Raw genomic sequence first — 16,121 nt, 5'->3', positions numbered from 1 at the left:
AGTTAATAGAATTTTTTGATCAACTTTCTGTGATGATGAATAATATAATAAGGTTTACCCACCAGTAGAGTGAGCTAAAATTATACAGCTCATATAAACCATAATGGATTCTGTTTAAATTGTACTCAGTGAACATCTTAGCTTTATCAGCATCTACAAGAACATATTTTGACCTAGAAAGCAATTCAGCGAGAGGTCCTAAGCCAATGCTTGCTTCATAGAAGATGCATGCTCTGTAAAACTTATGGGTATCGTCATCAGTGCTGCACAATGAATGGCACTCAAAAACATGGGAACCATGATAATTTGATGTAAATATGAAGTGGGGTTCCAAATGTGTTTCCAAACATGGTTCCAAATAGTGTTTCATTTCCCCAATTTTAACAATTTGGGGCTCTTAACTTTCATATATTTAACAACTGGAAAACACAAATATTAATTAATATACTTGAATTACTCAAGTATGTTAGATACCTATTCACAATGTAATACACAGGTTTTAACAAATTTAAGGTGCTCCCGTGACTCATTGACTGCTGTACAGATCATATACGGTAACTTAAAAAGAAGAGATAAAATATATCGTATGGCAACTTCCATAAAAGTTTATACACCTCACCTGAGCAAGTTATGCTGACCACATAACTATTATAATGGCATGTCAAACTTTGGTGTGCAGTGGCTGTCGCTGGCTCACTCCAAACGTCGGCCTTGTCATCAGTGTATATATCCAAAGGAAAAACAAAGCGGGTGTCTACGTGCCTATCGAAGGGGCTAATACAGTCTGGAAATGCATTGCAGTGACACTTCAAGGTTTTGATTTGAAGGGGCAGTGCTGCAGGATTCACTCCACACCTAGACGCCCGCCTGTTTTAGCTTTGGATATGCCATATTCATTGGCTGCTGTGACTCTCATCACACATGACATCAGCAGTCCTTGTAGTCAGGACACAACACTGTCTAGAGTACATACAACAGGTGTGGGCACTAACCCATTCTCTGTACCTTTTATTACTGTCATTGTCTGTGCTAGCCGCAGGTAAAAAGTTCCTGAATGTTAACACAGCCGCAGGCCATTTCAGAAATGCTAGTAGCATAACAGGTGGATACCTTCCCTTATCAATATTTAATAGGATCAACAAAGCCCTACTGCCATAACAAATAATAATAGTCATATAATATCAAAATATCATATGTTGCATGGTAATTCCACAGTGATAAGAAAATGAGATTTTTTATTGTTATGAGCATGCCCTATGGTGCCAGCAGATGTCTCATAATCTGCAGTCATAGCCATGAAAGTACAGTCATCTATAATACATTATAGGGTAGTTTTCCCAGAACGCAATGTCCATTAATATTTCATCAGTGGGAGACCAATTTCCGGTTTACTGGTATAGCCATGTACACTACTCTTACCCTATACATGTAGAATATGATCCCTGAAGCAACACTTTAAAATAACCAGCTTGATTGTCTGATTGTGTATGATGAATAACTTATAATTGTCTAGACTGTAATGTTTCTCTATGTATTGTTGCTTTAAGCACTACAGCGGATGGTAAAACATACACACATAAAAATAACAGAACCACTGATGGTTTCCATGTAGAGAGTAGGGTCTGCTATTTTACCAAAAATACTGCCAAATTTGCCAATGACTCTGAGGTATAATAATAGACATACTGTAGCCAATGGACCATCATAGCACAGTTTTATTAAAAAAAAAAAAAAAGCAGACCAGTTTTTATTTTTTTGGAAAACCCCTTTAATGAAAGGTTGTGTATCAGTTTAAAATGAACCACTATCATTGTTACTATATGCAAACTAAATAATATATGTTAATATATTTACCTATAATATATACAACTTAATAAGGTACATTACTTATCCTGTGCCGATCCCAAGTTACAGCCTGTACTTTACTTAAAGGAAATCTACAATCAGCATCAAGTATGAAAAAACCAGGGGCACTCATAGATCTAGGCACTATGACTGTGGTAATCTACTTATATTTGTTATTGATGGCCTACTTCCTTCTAAAATCAACTTATGCTAATAAGTCAAAAAGGCTCTAGGGGCATAACCAGAGCCACTTCGTGCTACAGCTTTACAGGATGTTATACTGTGTATACTGTGCAGGAGAACTTCCCCATCCCGCTGTGTGCTGAAACTTCCTTTACTGCCGATTACATCAGGCAGAGGGAAGGGGGTTATATCGAGGGAGCAGGGGAGGGTGAGAAAATGTAACAACCTGTAAAGCTACAGCACAAAAGGGCTCTGGTAACACCCCCAAGAGCCCTGCTGGCTCATCACCATAATTCAAAAATTGATTTGTGAAGGAAACAGATCATTGATAACAAATATAAGAAAAAAATCACAGTGATGGTGGCTGGATTTATGAGTAAGTGTGCTTGGTAGAGAAGAACGGACCATGGCTAGTTACTAGGGCCGTCAATTTGCTGGATTGGCTGTTCAGCCGCCAATCCGCAGCCGAACCCCAAACCCAAACATCAGGTCTGCTCATCACTATGGGGCTCATTTACTAAGGGTCTGAACGCCGCACTTTCGTCGGTTTCCCGAATATTTCCGATTTGCGCCGAATTGCCCTGAGATTTTGGCGCACACGATCAGATTGTGTCGCTTCGGCGGCGGGTTTCACGCACCAGAAATCGGGGGGTGTGGCCATCGGACAACCCGACAGATTAGGAAAAAACGTGGCATTTAAAAAAGAATTTGTGTCGCAAGATCAGCACTTACATGCACTGGGATGATATCAGGCGCACGACCTTAGTGAATCCCGGCAGACCTGATTTAGCGTCAGACAACACGCCACGGGATCGCGACTGGAACGGGTAAATAAATGTGCCCCTATATGTCCGGTTTGCGAGGTTGAACCTGAACCCAAACTTTGGGAATGCTCATTTCTATGAGTCTGTCATAATATTGGCGTGTGAATTCAGTTACTTATCACACAAGCTGCAAATATTAGCACAAAACTAGTATTGTCATATATTTAGAAAGTGCATTTGTCACACTATGACAAGAATGCCATGATGTTATGGGTATCATTTACAGCATTCTCTGCATATTTGGAGTTCATGCTGCATTTCTGTCACCATTGCTAAATAAAATACAAACTAAAACTATTCAGATATCTACAGACATGTTCTGTTTCCTATTTAGCATTTGGTAACTGTATATGTCTGATGGGGTGTACTGATCGAAGCCCATAACCCTCTGGTTAAAAGTTAATGGCCGCTTCCCAACTTCATGAATCTGGATACACTTGACTTTAGTTGTGTAAATACAGTTTAAGGACACAAAGTTACTATTTTTTAGATTTTGAATTCTGTAAGCGCAGAAGTTACTAAGGGAACCTCAGTATTCCCTAATGTCAGTCCACTCCTGATAACAGCAGCATCAATGTTATAACACATGATTAATCTGGTGCTGGTGAGGATTACACATTTATCATCCCTGCATTTCTTGCTTCAAGAAGATGCCAAATAGGTCAAAATTTTGGACGCACTTGTGCCAAAAGAAATTGTGAAATTTGGCAAATTTACACCATATACTCCAGTTTAGTGGGTGGGAAAGTAAGCGTGGCCAGTCTGTTGAGACAGACTTTTGAAAATGTCACAAAATCATCTCAACTTTCAGTAAAGTGTCGATGTAGAAATTGGAGTTACGTCTCAGGACAGATTTAAAGATGCAACACTTGTATCAAAAGAAGACACATCTCAAAGTTAACACTGACCTCAGAAAGTCCCATGACAATAAATTCTCCTACGTAATAAAATCTACTCCATCAGCACACTAGATCTATGTATCTATCTATGTAATATTCTATAGAACAGAGGAGTATAGAGGACACAGAGAGTCCAGTACTTACTCTTTCTTTGCCTGAGAGCTTTCACTTCTAAAATGCAGAGTGGGGCACAATGGACGCACAGAGGGAAAACCGTAGTGAACAGGATTGGCATGCAAGTCAGTAATGAGCACAGGCGGAAGAGATGAAAGGAAGCACGATTGAGTCGATTGAAAAGAAAGAGGACAAAAGGAAGGGGGCAAGACCAGTCACATGGAACAGCGTTGGAAAATGAGAGGAAAAAGAGTGAAAATAACAGTTAGAGAGTAAGAAGATTGAAGAATTAAGAAATATTCATCTTCAATAGGTACAAATACTGCACTAATTCAATTCTTAATGTATTTTATTGAAGACCAGATCAGAGCTACTATCCCCTGCGTAGACATATTGCTAAATGATAATATTCTGGCATACTGCAATCCACACCAGGAGGAGCTCAATTTAATTCTAATTTCAATAACAACACAGTACATATTAAGCTACGGTAAGTTGTTGGAGCTTCAGAAAGTCTTAATAAAAACCTTTTAACCTGTGCAGAAAAGCTGTTAAGGTTATTACTAGTAATTTTAGAAAAAGTTAAAGAGGTTGGCCACTACTTTTCTTATGTTGCCATGTTGCCTTTACTTCTTTAATAATAATGTTTATAGAGTGATTCAGCACTCCTACTTACTTTTGCGCTGTGTGCAGACTCTCTGTGATTCTTTGTTTACATGTGTGAGCACTGATGATTAGGAGGGGCTGCAGCAGCATGAGTATGACTCATTCTACTCCCTCCCCTTCCATTATCCTGTTTCTGTCAGTGGGGATGTACAGTGAGAGAGAAAGGCACAGTGGGAGACGCAATAAGAGAGAGAAGTTGTGTATATATACAAAGGGCAGTATGGTAACAACAGGCTGAAGCTCTGAAAAGAGGCAAAGATACAGGTACATGCAGAGACATGTCTAATGGAAGAGATTTATCGATTTATTTAGTGGCCAACCCCTTTAAGTAAATAATTAAAGCCTTCAAAAGAGTACATTTTTATACCACAGAGCCCTACATTCTGTAGACTGGTATAGTCATACAGTCAGCTTACAATGAGTCAAGCAATATGGTTAGTAAGACTGAACCAGGTATGCCAAAATTCATACCTGAGCCCCACCCTTCCCATGATCACTTTGGGGTTATGTGAAGGCCTTCATACACAATAGATGCCTTCCTAAGAAGCTGACAGTGTAATGAGAACCATCTAGTGTTACAAAACCGTTTGTACACAGCAGATCCTTTCATCAAAATTTGACTGCACCCAAAATGCCAGCAGCATTGCTCGATTTTTTTAATCAAACTCTTTATACTATAGCAATAGTTACAATTTATACTTAATGGCGGCAATCATCTTCCTTTTCTTGAAAGCGAGAAGTTGTTATAGCCCATCCCTTGTGACAAAGCTCACTTATTATCAATTACTAGGCTTATACTGTCACTGTGTCATATAAAAGACTTAAGGCCAACGCTCTAAAATGCTGTTTAAACAGAAGTAACTGGAGTGATTAGAGTGATGTTTGATAAAGTGATTTTAATGGGAAACCCAACAATACTAACAGTATCTGAAAGTGAGGGCCAGCAGTTACAGCTCTCTGGTCAGCTGGTCTGAAACAAAATATGACCCTTTAACATTTCTTATGTGGCTTCTCACTTGTCATTAATAATTACACCCTCATTCCAGCAGCCTAAACCTCTACTGTACTGACAGAGGAGGCTGCAAGCAGGTGTTCCGATATCTGGCACTGGCCACTGCTGGACACATGCAGTATTACATGAGGGTATTTAGATAAAGAAGCAAGTGTGTAATAAATGGTCAGACTGAGTCCTCCAGAGTAGTAGATATTCTTTGTAGTGGTTTTCCATTCTGTCAAATAGAGGGAAAATGGGTGGTAAACCCACTATACAAGAAAAGATTACCTAGACTGTTTGCAGACCCTCACCATCATGAAATAATAGGAGAGTACAGGATAGCTTTAGGATGTGGCAGGTATCAGTTATCCATCTTCAAAGTATGAAAATTGACAGAACAATTAAGTCTATGTAACATTCATGATTTGTTAAAATCAGAGACACCTTTGACACTTCTTTAATAGCATTACATTTAGCATAGGGTTGCATTCAGCAGTTGTTGCCAGCCTGGCAGAGTGTGTGCCAATGCACTTTAGATTACCAGCGCAGCATGTTTGTTTCCTATCAATAGTCTCCATTACACAATCAAACCAAAGAGATTAAAAAGAAGTATTACAAAATTAAACCAAGATGAATGTTATCAATTTCTTTTGCTGATAGAAAATACCTTCCTACAAATGGGTAACAATTGTCACAAGAAAAAGCAACACTCTCCTCCAAGTATCAAGACACAGGCAATCAACTGATCAGTATAGGTCTGGCTCCTGGAACTCACCAGAGACATGTAGTATTACATAAGGGCAAAAAAGAAAGATGCAGTCCATGTAATACATGACTATTCCGGGTCCTTCAGAGTAGGGCCCACTTTTTTCTCCTGACCTGGCACATGCTTTAATATTCATACATAGGTGTATCTGGTATGAGAACCATTTTTTATAACATCGAAAATAGACAACCCCTTAAAGGCCTTTACCATATAATGCTAACAAGTGAAATATATGAAATGATCCAACAGTGCTACTGATGTCTATGGGCTATGTCTGGTATGACAGGTGAGACTAGTTGAAGTAATTGGAAATGAACTGCAATACTGAACCCAGTCAATAGGGGGGAGGGGCATTTAACTGGAAGCTACTAAAGGTGAACAGGATTAAAAAAAAAAAACACTCTTAGGCTACATTTACACCGTAGCCGGGTGGGAATATGCAATGAAGAGGAGGAGGGGAGACCCCTCCCTTCTCCATAGAATGCACGGCATATGGGCCATGTACACAGGGAAAGATAGGATATGTGTCAGAACTCGCAAATTGCTCTGATGGTATCAGGTTTCAGGCTTCTGTGCTTGTATCCACACCCAAAGCTGCCAGTGATTGACAGCTCCCTTTCTGATCTTTGGGAAAGCTGGGTATATATTTGAACTCGTTTTGTCTGCAGCTGCACTTTGAGTGATGGACGGCTGAGCCGGTCAGTGCTGGAGGGAGTGTCCATTACTGCCTTATATTCTGCCCAGCCCTTTCATTGGGTGCTGGTTATTCAGTCTCCTGTGTATCAAGTTCTCTTGCTATTGTGTTGTTTAGCTATTCTGTGTATTGACTTCTGCTTTGCCTACCGACTAGAGATGAGCGAGCACTAAAATGCTCAAGTGCTCGTTATTTGAGACAAACTTTTCCCGATGCTCGAGTGCTCGTATCGAATAACGAACCCCATTGAAGTCAATGGGAGACTCGAGCATTTTTCACTGAAAGAACACATTGAGAGAAGAACACTGAAGAACACATTGCAGATGTTTGCAGATGTTTTCACTGAAAGAACACATTGAAAGAACACAGTGAAGAACACATTGCAGATGTTCTGTACATCTGCTAACTTATCCTAAGACACGTGTGCAGAGCGTTTCCATACATCTGCAATGTGTTCTTCACACATATTGTTCTTCACATACTATTGTGAAGAACAACGCTCTGCACGCATGTCTTCGGATAAGTTAGCAGATGTACGGGAACATCTGCAATGTCTTCTTCACTGTGTTTTTCACTTAAATGATCCTGTGTTCACTATGTTCACTGTTTTCATTGTATTCTTCACTGTTCTTCACTGTCTTTTCTTAATTAAATGCTTGATCTCGAGCAGGGGAAATTCTCGTCCGAGCAATGAGCCGTTCCGAGTATGCGAATACTCGAACGAACATCAAGCTCGGACGAGTATACTCACTCATCTCTACTACATCTCTACTACTATTCTATTTAACATACGATTCTGTACCTTTTTCGCCATCTTGGTTTTGAACCGGTTTGTTCGACTCCGCTAGTCTGTCTGTATCTGTTGTTTGTCCCATAGTGTCATGTATCTCCAAGTGTTACCCCGTTTTCAATGTTTCCCTGACTTGTGTTGGTTTGTGTGTATCAGTGTGATATCTGTATTCCGGTTACCTGTCCGCTCCACCATCCAGCAGCTGCCAGACAAAGTAGGTCTTCCCTGTCACCTTGTAGGGTAACTCAGGGACCCTTAGTTAAGTTCTGATAGTGGGTTTGCTGCTGGGCAGCTTATCTGCTTTAGGCAGGCCTTAGCCCCCAGGAGGGTCGTAGGATGAGTTTGCCACCACTTACCTAGTATGACCACAAGAGCCAATACTGGTTGTGGTTGTGCTGTTGCTGGATAGGTTTCTGACAACATGTTCTATCTTTTCCCCGTGTACAGAGCAGTAAAGTGTATGTAGCACCGTATCATTAAGTGCAGCCATTGCTGTCTAAGGGGGGCGTATGTACGCCTGCAAGCTTGCGGACGTACATACTACCCCCATACGGTCATGTCAATGTGGCCTTAGCAGAAGGAAATGCACAATAATAACAATTTTGCAAAAAGTTATTTTGAATTTACAACATTTACAACATTACAACATCTAGAGCTCTTATGCAACAAGCATCGTGATAGAAACAGATGTGCAGCTGAAACTACAAGCACACAAACTTTTGCAGTTTTGGAGCTGCAATCTAGTGTTTGTGGCCTGCGCTGCATTGGAGTAAGCAGTCTGCTTCTGGGTCAATAACAGTAAAAAAAAATGTTGCCCAGTAGTATCACACACATATCACTGTATGCATAAGCCTATAGACATGAATGAATTAATAGCACACAAACAAAAACCATTAGCATTTCTCCCCTAGTTTGAAGTTTTTAGGGAAACCAAAAAGACAGCTAGGTATAGAACTGCAAGTTCAAAAAAAAACTTACATAGACTGCAGAGGAACAACAGAACCTAAACATTTACAAATTTTTAATCAAGACTTTCAACAAATTTTATCATTATTTTTTTAAAGGTGGACATAACAGACATTATTAAGGAGTTACTTCACCATGTTCCACAAGAACAGGGTTCCCATATAACCTAAGTTCACATTCTTCTCTATGAGAGCAAGTGCTTTACTTGGTTTCTTTTCAGCAGTACCATAAAGATACAAAGGGTGGCAGTTATCACACCAATCAAACTGAAATACGTAGGGTCCCCATTCTTATGATAACAGCATTTCAAGTGATGGGCCCTCCACACCTATTCAGTGAATAGTCCCTAAAGTCATTAAGACTTCAGTAGAATCAAGAAAATCATTTTCAATATCACTCACCCATAAAACACTCAATGTCCAAATATTGTATCCAAAAATACTTACTTCCTGTAGAGTTGGAAGAGCGTCGCTGCATGGAGCTCGAGACAGAAGCTTCTGTTGGCAGAGGAGGTGGAGGAGGAGGGTAACACAAGTTTTCTGGAAGAGGTGGGGGCATCGGAGGTGGTGGTATATTCCCCATAGGTTTCTTATCAGAAGCATTTCCATTGTGCACATTTTCATTTGCGAGAAGAGAACCCTACAAAAGAGGGAGAGTGTCAATCATACCGACAGTTGAGAGCAGACATTTTTTGTAGCCAAAAATGAGGTAAATGGGTCTTTAGACTCCCCTAAGCTTCAGAGCTCATTGCATCTACTACCTCTGCAAGGGCTATGTCCCTGTGGTACTACTTTCCTATGACTGCCCATGTTACATGAAGTTGGTTGCAGTACCTGATGTTCTCGCACAAAGGAATTGATAAGCCAAACACTTTAAATGTCTTCATGCTAATTTTTAACAATATACATGATACTTCTTATGCATCTTGATGTGTTGGGCAGCTTCCCCCCTTTATGTGCCTCAATACGCCGTACCTACCAGGTATATTCTGTTACTTCTGTATTTATCTACTTGTCTCTTACTGTGACCGTCTGTGATGTATTGCACTTTTTGGCTGTGCACTAAGCACTTTATTCACTGTAAGCCAATGTGTACTCGCTGCCCAGCACTTATACGTAACTACCCTGCTGTGATGTTCTATTTTTAAATTGACTTCAATAAATTTTGTATTTTTATCATGATATTGCTCAATTCTTTTCCTTTTTTGGTATTGTTTGATCCTTGAGCTTTCTTTGTACTTTCTGTGCCCTTTTTGTACTGACATCATTTATGCTTACATCTATATATATACACTCACCGGCCACTTTATTAGGTACATCTGTCCAACTGCTCGTTAACACTTAATTTTTAATCAGCCAATCACATGGCGGCAACTCAGTGCATTTAGGCATGTAGACATGGTCAAGACAATCTCCTGCAGTTCAAACCGAGCATCAGTATGGGGAAGAAAGGGGATTTGAGTGCCTTTGAACGTGGCATGGTTGTTGGTGCCAGAAGGGCTGGTCTGAGTATTTCAGAAACTGCTGATTTACTGGGATTTTCACACACAACCATCTCTAGGGTTTACAGAGAATGGTCCGAAAAAGAAAAAACATCCAGTGAGCGGCAGTTCTGTGGGCGGAAATGCCTTGTTGATGCCAGAGGTCAGAGGAGAATGGGCAGACTGGTTCGAGTTGATAGAAAGGCAACAGTGACTCAAATCGCCACCCGTTACAACCAAGGTAGGCAGAAGAGCATCTCTGAACGCACAGTACGTCGAACTTTGAGTCAGATGGGCTACAGCAACAGAAGACCACACCGGGTGCCACTCCTTTCAGCTAAGAACAGGAAACTGAGGCTACAATTTGCACAAGCTCATCGAAATTGGAAAGTAGAAGATTGGAAAAACGTTGCCTGGTCTGATGAGTCTCGATTTCTGCTGCGACATTCGAATGGTAGGGTCAGAATTTGGTGTCAACAACATGAAAGCATGGATCCATCCTGCCCTGTATCAACGGTTCAGGCTGGTGGTGGTGGTGTCATGGTGTGGGGAATATTTTCTTGGCGCTCTTTGGGCCCCTTGGTACCAATTGAGCATCGTTGCCATGCCACAGCCTACCTGAGTATTGTTGCTGATCATGTCCATCCCTTTATGACCACAATGTACCCAACATCTGATGGCTACTTTCAGCAGGATAATGCGCCATGTCATAAAGCTGGAATCATCTCAGACTGGTTTCTTGAACATGACAATGAGTTCACTGTACTCAAATGGCCTCCACAGTCACCAGATCTCAATTCAATAGAGCATCTTTGGGATGTGGTGGAACGGGAGATTCGCATCATGGATGTGCAGCCGACAAATCTACGGCAACTGTGTGATGTCATCATGTCAATATGGACCAAAATCTCTGAGGAGCTTCCAGCATCTTGCTGAATCTATGCCACGAAGAATTGAGGCAGTTCTGAAGGCAAAAGGGGGTCCAACCCGTTACTAGCATGGTGTACCTAATAAAGTGGCCGGTGAGTGTATATATATATATGGTTTGATCCATTGGTTTATATAGGTTTTGTGCATCTTGATGTGTTGACCTAGCAGACCTCATGCTATAATTTTAGCTTCCTTAACAAATTAGCTTTTTTTTTGCTTTTTTATCAGTCACAAACATTTCAAAATAGTTTTCTGTGAATATACAACATACCTCCTCACTATGTGCCATCTTTCTGTGGTCTTGTGGTGCTTCTGCAGTGCTCTGCCCTAGGTATTTATAGTAATCTCCAGTGCTGGGCTTTTTATTAAAGTTTCTTGACTTTCTGCAGGAATCAGCCCTTCGAAGCCCTTCTGGACTGCCTTCACGCGACGTCAACTATACAAAACAAGATATCATTAACAAATCGTGTGACTGGAAACTCATAAACAATGTAACATGTCCAGCTATAAAAATGTATTTCAGTAACAAAGTGGTAGGGAATGTGAAGCCGGTATAGTTGTTCCTAACTCATCCAATTTGCCTCATCCATTCTTTTCTTCCAAAATCAACATAAAAATATAGTCCACCTTGAACCATTTTATGGAAGAGAATATGCTGTTTGTCTGTATGCTGGTATTCACAACTTTATGCGTATCAGTGTTTAAAGCAGGAAGGAAGTGTTTAATTTTCCTGCAGTACTTCCACAGAAGTAATAGTAATAATGCCAATTTCAACCATTGTGATGTGCCATGTCTAGTGCAAGAGATGATTTTCAAAGCTACTGATCTTCAACTAGTTGTTAAGGATCCTTAAGAATGGACTTTCAAAGCAAAGGGTTCTGAAGGACATTACCAGAGGCCCTCAGTGCTGTAGCTTCAAAGGCTGTTACACTGTGCAAGAACACTTCCCCCTCCCACTGTGTGAGATTAAAGCAAAGGGAGAGGGAAATATCAAGGGAGCAGGGGGGAGCGAAAGATTAAACAGTCTGTGAAGCAACAGAACAGAGGGAGCGCAGGTATTGCTTTCTAGAGCCCTTTTGGCTCATGAGCATAATTGTAAAAGGTGATTTTAGAAGGAAGGAGGCCATGAATAACAAATATAAGAAGATTACTTCAGTCACTTTGCCTGTATCTATGAATAAGTGCCCCTGATTAATCATGCTTAATTTTGATGGTTGATTTCCTTGAAGAAATACACAAGGAGCAAAAACTCATCCTAGGCTATTATCATTATAAAGAAAATGATTACTTGCTTCAAATCATAATAATAATTAATGAAATAGCAAAGATCTTGTTCTGTACCCAGTGTGGACCCAACAATTGACTTTAAACAGGATTAAAGGAATATCTAGGAAAAAGGGGCTACATTAATATAAAAAACTGAAGGTATTGGCTGACCGGCTGATTCCATTCTTGGACCCCCACCAAAAACATGTTGATGACAAAATAACCTGAGGATAGATCTTGAGTTTGAAGAGTCAAGAGGGACAGAGGAAACCTCTCAGATCTCCAATGGAGAATTTGAAATGCAGGAGGTCCTTCATTTATACCCATTGATTATTATGCAATATATTAAGAGTGATCAAAACTACAATTTTTCAATATAAATGTAAATATTGTTATTAGTTTATCTTCATTTGCATTGTTTTTGCCAACATCCAGTTTCTTGTTGTATTATGCATTCATGTAATAAAGCATTGTCCGAACAGGAGATGACTTTCACTTTAACCACTTTTTTTCTGTATATACACTAAAATTAGGCAGCCAACTTTTAAACAGTTTAAACTTCTAACAATAACTGTTACTTTACTCAAATCATAAAAACACTTGTCATTCAAGTCATTCATGATAATAGTTCACTAACAAATTACTAAATGCTAGATCCTCACAATGTATCTAGTTGTGTAAAAGAACTTCTTTCAATAATATTGTTTTTTTTTTATCTCAACTACATTGGTTGCCCTGGTACAGTTAGAGAAAATTTATCATCTAATTTTATCATCTATTGACTGTTATGCCTACCTTGTCAGGCCAGATTATAGGGAAGGCTCTTGGGGGATGTACACCAAGGCCCCCACCAACTTATTCCTAAGCGGGGGCCCCACCAGCTGCAATGTCTGCAGCACCCCTGTTCTGCCTCTCTCTTAGAGACAGTAATTTTACAGTTTACCTGGATTACTAATTAAGGGGGCACAATGCCTATGACAAGGATTACTGACTAAGAGGGCGGGCACTCTGCCTATTACATGGATTACTAACTAAGAGGGCCCTTTGCCTATTGCATGGATTACTAACTAAGAGGGCACTTTGCCTATTGCATGGAATGCTGAATAAAGGGGGCACAATGCCTATAACATAGATTACTTACTAAGGGGGACCTTGCCTTTTTCTTGGATTACTGCCTAAGGGGGGACCCTGCCTATTACATGGATTACCGACTAAGGGGGGACCCTGCCGATTACATGGACTACTGACTGAGGGGGGACCCTGCCTATTATATGGATTACTGACTGAGGGGGGTCCCTGCATATTACATGGATTACTGACTGAGGGGGGACCCTGCCTATTACATGGTTTACTGACTGAGGGGGGACCCTGCCTATTACATGGACTACTGACTGAGGGGGGACCCTGCATATTACATGGACTACTGACTGAGGGGGGACCCTGCCTATTACATGGACTACTGACTGAGGGGGGACCCTGCCTATTACATGGACTACTGACTGAGGGGGGACCCTGCCTATTACATGGACTACTGACTGAGGGGGGACCCTGCCTATTACATGGACTAATGACTTGCCTTACAAAAGAAAAATCTAGATATATGTTAATGAAACAGAAGTGCTTCGGAAGGGGACGGGATGTTAACAAAACCCCTCCAGGCTCCTGATTTACTGGCTAATTTACGCCCCCCCCCCCTTCCCGCAGCACTTCAACCACACCTGCTTGCACCTTCAGCTATTGCCACTCCCAATACGACATCACCAATCTCAAGTGAAATCCCATGGCCGCAGTGATATGAATGTGGCAGCACAAAGCTGACAATTTGGCAGAGAGCAGTCCTGTCACACGAAAGGGGGAAGCGGCGACAGAACAAGGGGGTGTGGTAGACGTACTGAAGGGGCTTTAATGGGCTCTACTAAAATTCCCTGAAACACTTCTGCTTATATATATATATTTTCTAAGGAGTGCTGCAAAGATCTATATAAACATAATCTTCGTGTATCAAGTTCTCTTGCTATTGTGTTGTTTAGCTATTCTGTGTACTGACTTCTGCTTTGCCTACCGACTAGAGATGAGCGAGCACTAAAATGCTCGGGTGCTCGTTATTCGAGACGAACTTTTCCTGATGCTCGGGGAATAAAATGTGTTATTTAATTGAAAAAGAATGTCTTCTGATAAGTTAGCAGATGTATGCAAACATCTGCAATCTATTCTTCACTGTTCCGCGCGTATATTATCTCCCGACAAGTTAGCAGATGTGAAGAACAGTGAAGAATAGAATAAAAACAGTGAACACAGGAAAAACGCAGTGAAAAACACAGTGAAGAATAGATTGCAGATGTTCTGCACATCTGCTTACTTGTCGGAGATACGCTGTCCCGGGATCCGCTCCTCTTCTTCCACTGAAGTCTCCCTAATGCCGTCTTATAGATGTTTATGTACTGGATGAAAAGCGACACTAGAAGGTAGATGAAGAAGAGGAACTTGAAAAGAAGACTCCCGTCCAGCGGCAGGTCAGGGATGCGGCAGTGACGCACCGGCTCGGGGGTTATCAAGGCGGTTATCAGAGGGGGGGAGAGGCCAACAGCGCTGCCATTCCTGTTTCTTAACCCTGTGCCATTGCCACACGTCCCGCCAATCAGAGTCTGAGGGCAAAGCGGATCGGCTCAGTTGCTGCCAGCTTCGACCCCTTCTTCCGCCGGGCATGACAAGGTACCGGTACACATCCAACAGTCAGCGCCAGTCCGACACATACAACACAGCGAGCAGGAAGATTCAGCTACATGCAGCGGTTCAGTCATCAGTGGCGGCGGGTGCTGGGCGCGGGGCTGTCTGCCGCTTTTTGAGCCCATGCAGGGTGCACATCTTGGGGGAGGGTTGCAGGGGAGCGGGACACCCCTCTTCCTGCAGCCTCGGTCTCCCCAGATTTCTGCTTCCCTTTACTCTCCGCAGCTGCCCAGGAGCTATATATTGTTCTTCACATTTTGTTCGCACCGTTCCGCGCCCTTCCGACAAGTAAGCAGATGTGCCGAACATCTGTAATCTATTCTTCACTGTGTTCTTCACTGTGTTCTTCACTTAAATTATCCTGTGTTCACTGTGTTCACTGTTTTTATTCTATTCTTCACTGTTCTTCACTGTGTTTTTTTAATTAAATGCTCGATCTCGAGCAGGGGAAATACTCGTCCGAGCAACAAGCCATTTCGAGTACCTTAATACTCGAACGAGCATCAAGCTCGGATGAGTATACTCACTCATCTCTATTAACAACCCTTTTAAGGTTATCTGTAAGAGAGAATAGTCACATCTGTAATTTTTTACAGTGAGTACATAATGTTTTAATAGTTACAGGCAGTCCCCGGGTTACGTACAAGATAGGTTCTATAGGTTTGTTCTTAAGTTGAGTTTGTATGTAAGTCGGAACTATATATATTATAATTGTAACCCCAGCATTTTTTAGTCTCTATGACAATTGGATTTTAAAAATGTTGGATTGTCATAAGATCCATGATTAACAATAAAGCTTCATTACAGACACCTGTGATAATGGTTACAGCTTACCATTGAAGCCTGGGGCTAAAGTACAATAAATTACCAATATCCAGAGGTCCGTTTGTAACTAGGGGTCGTCAACTCAAATAGATCGCTGCCTAAAGGCACCAATGTGTTTGAGTAAATCAAAAGAGTTTACACTTTTTGTACCC

General features: G+C 41.1%; 1 protein-coding gene across 3 annotated transcripts in view; it reads right to left on the bottom strand.

Annotated features, from left to right (window-relative positions):
• The window catches only part of LOC140135144 (espin-like), a 163,774-nt gene that overhangs the window by 22,261 nt on the left and 125,392 nt on the right, over positions 1-16,121 (bottom strand). For 2 of the 3 annotated variants that reach the window (XM_072156256.1, XM_072156257.1), the window contains exons 8-10: positions 11,423-11,587; positions 9,188-9,380; positions 3,896-3,922 (exon numbers count right to left, since the gene is read on the bottom strand). In XM_072156256.1, coding sequence (XP_072012357.1) covers positions 3,896-3,922; positions 9,188-9,380; positions 11,423-11,587 — 385 coding nt within the window. The remainder of the gene's footprint in view (positions 1-3,895; positions 3,923-9,187; positions 9,381-11,422; positions 11,588-16,121) is intronic. The other variant, XM_072156258.1, reaches the window with a different exon arrangement.

This window comes from Engystomops pustulosus, chromosome 6, assembly GCF_040894005.1.
Source record: "Engystomops pustulosus chromosome 6, aEngPut4.maternal, whole genome shotgun sequence".
Classification (NCBI taxonomy): Eukaryota; Metazoa; Chordata; class Amphibia; order Anura; family Leptodactylidae; genus Engystomops; species Engystomops pustulosus.
Note: the sequence above shows the minus strand (reverse complement) of the source record. Positions and strands in the feature narration are given on the sequence as shown.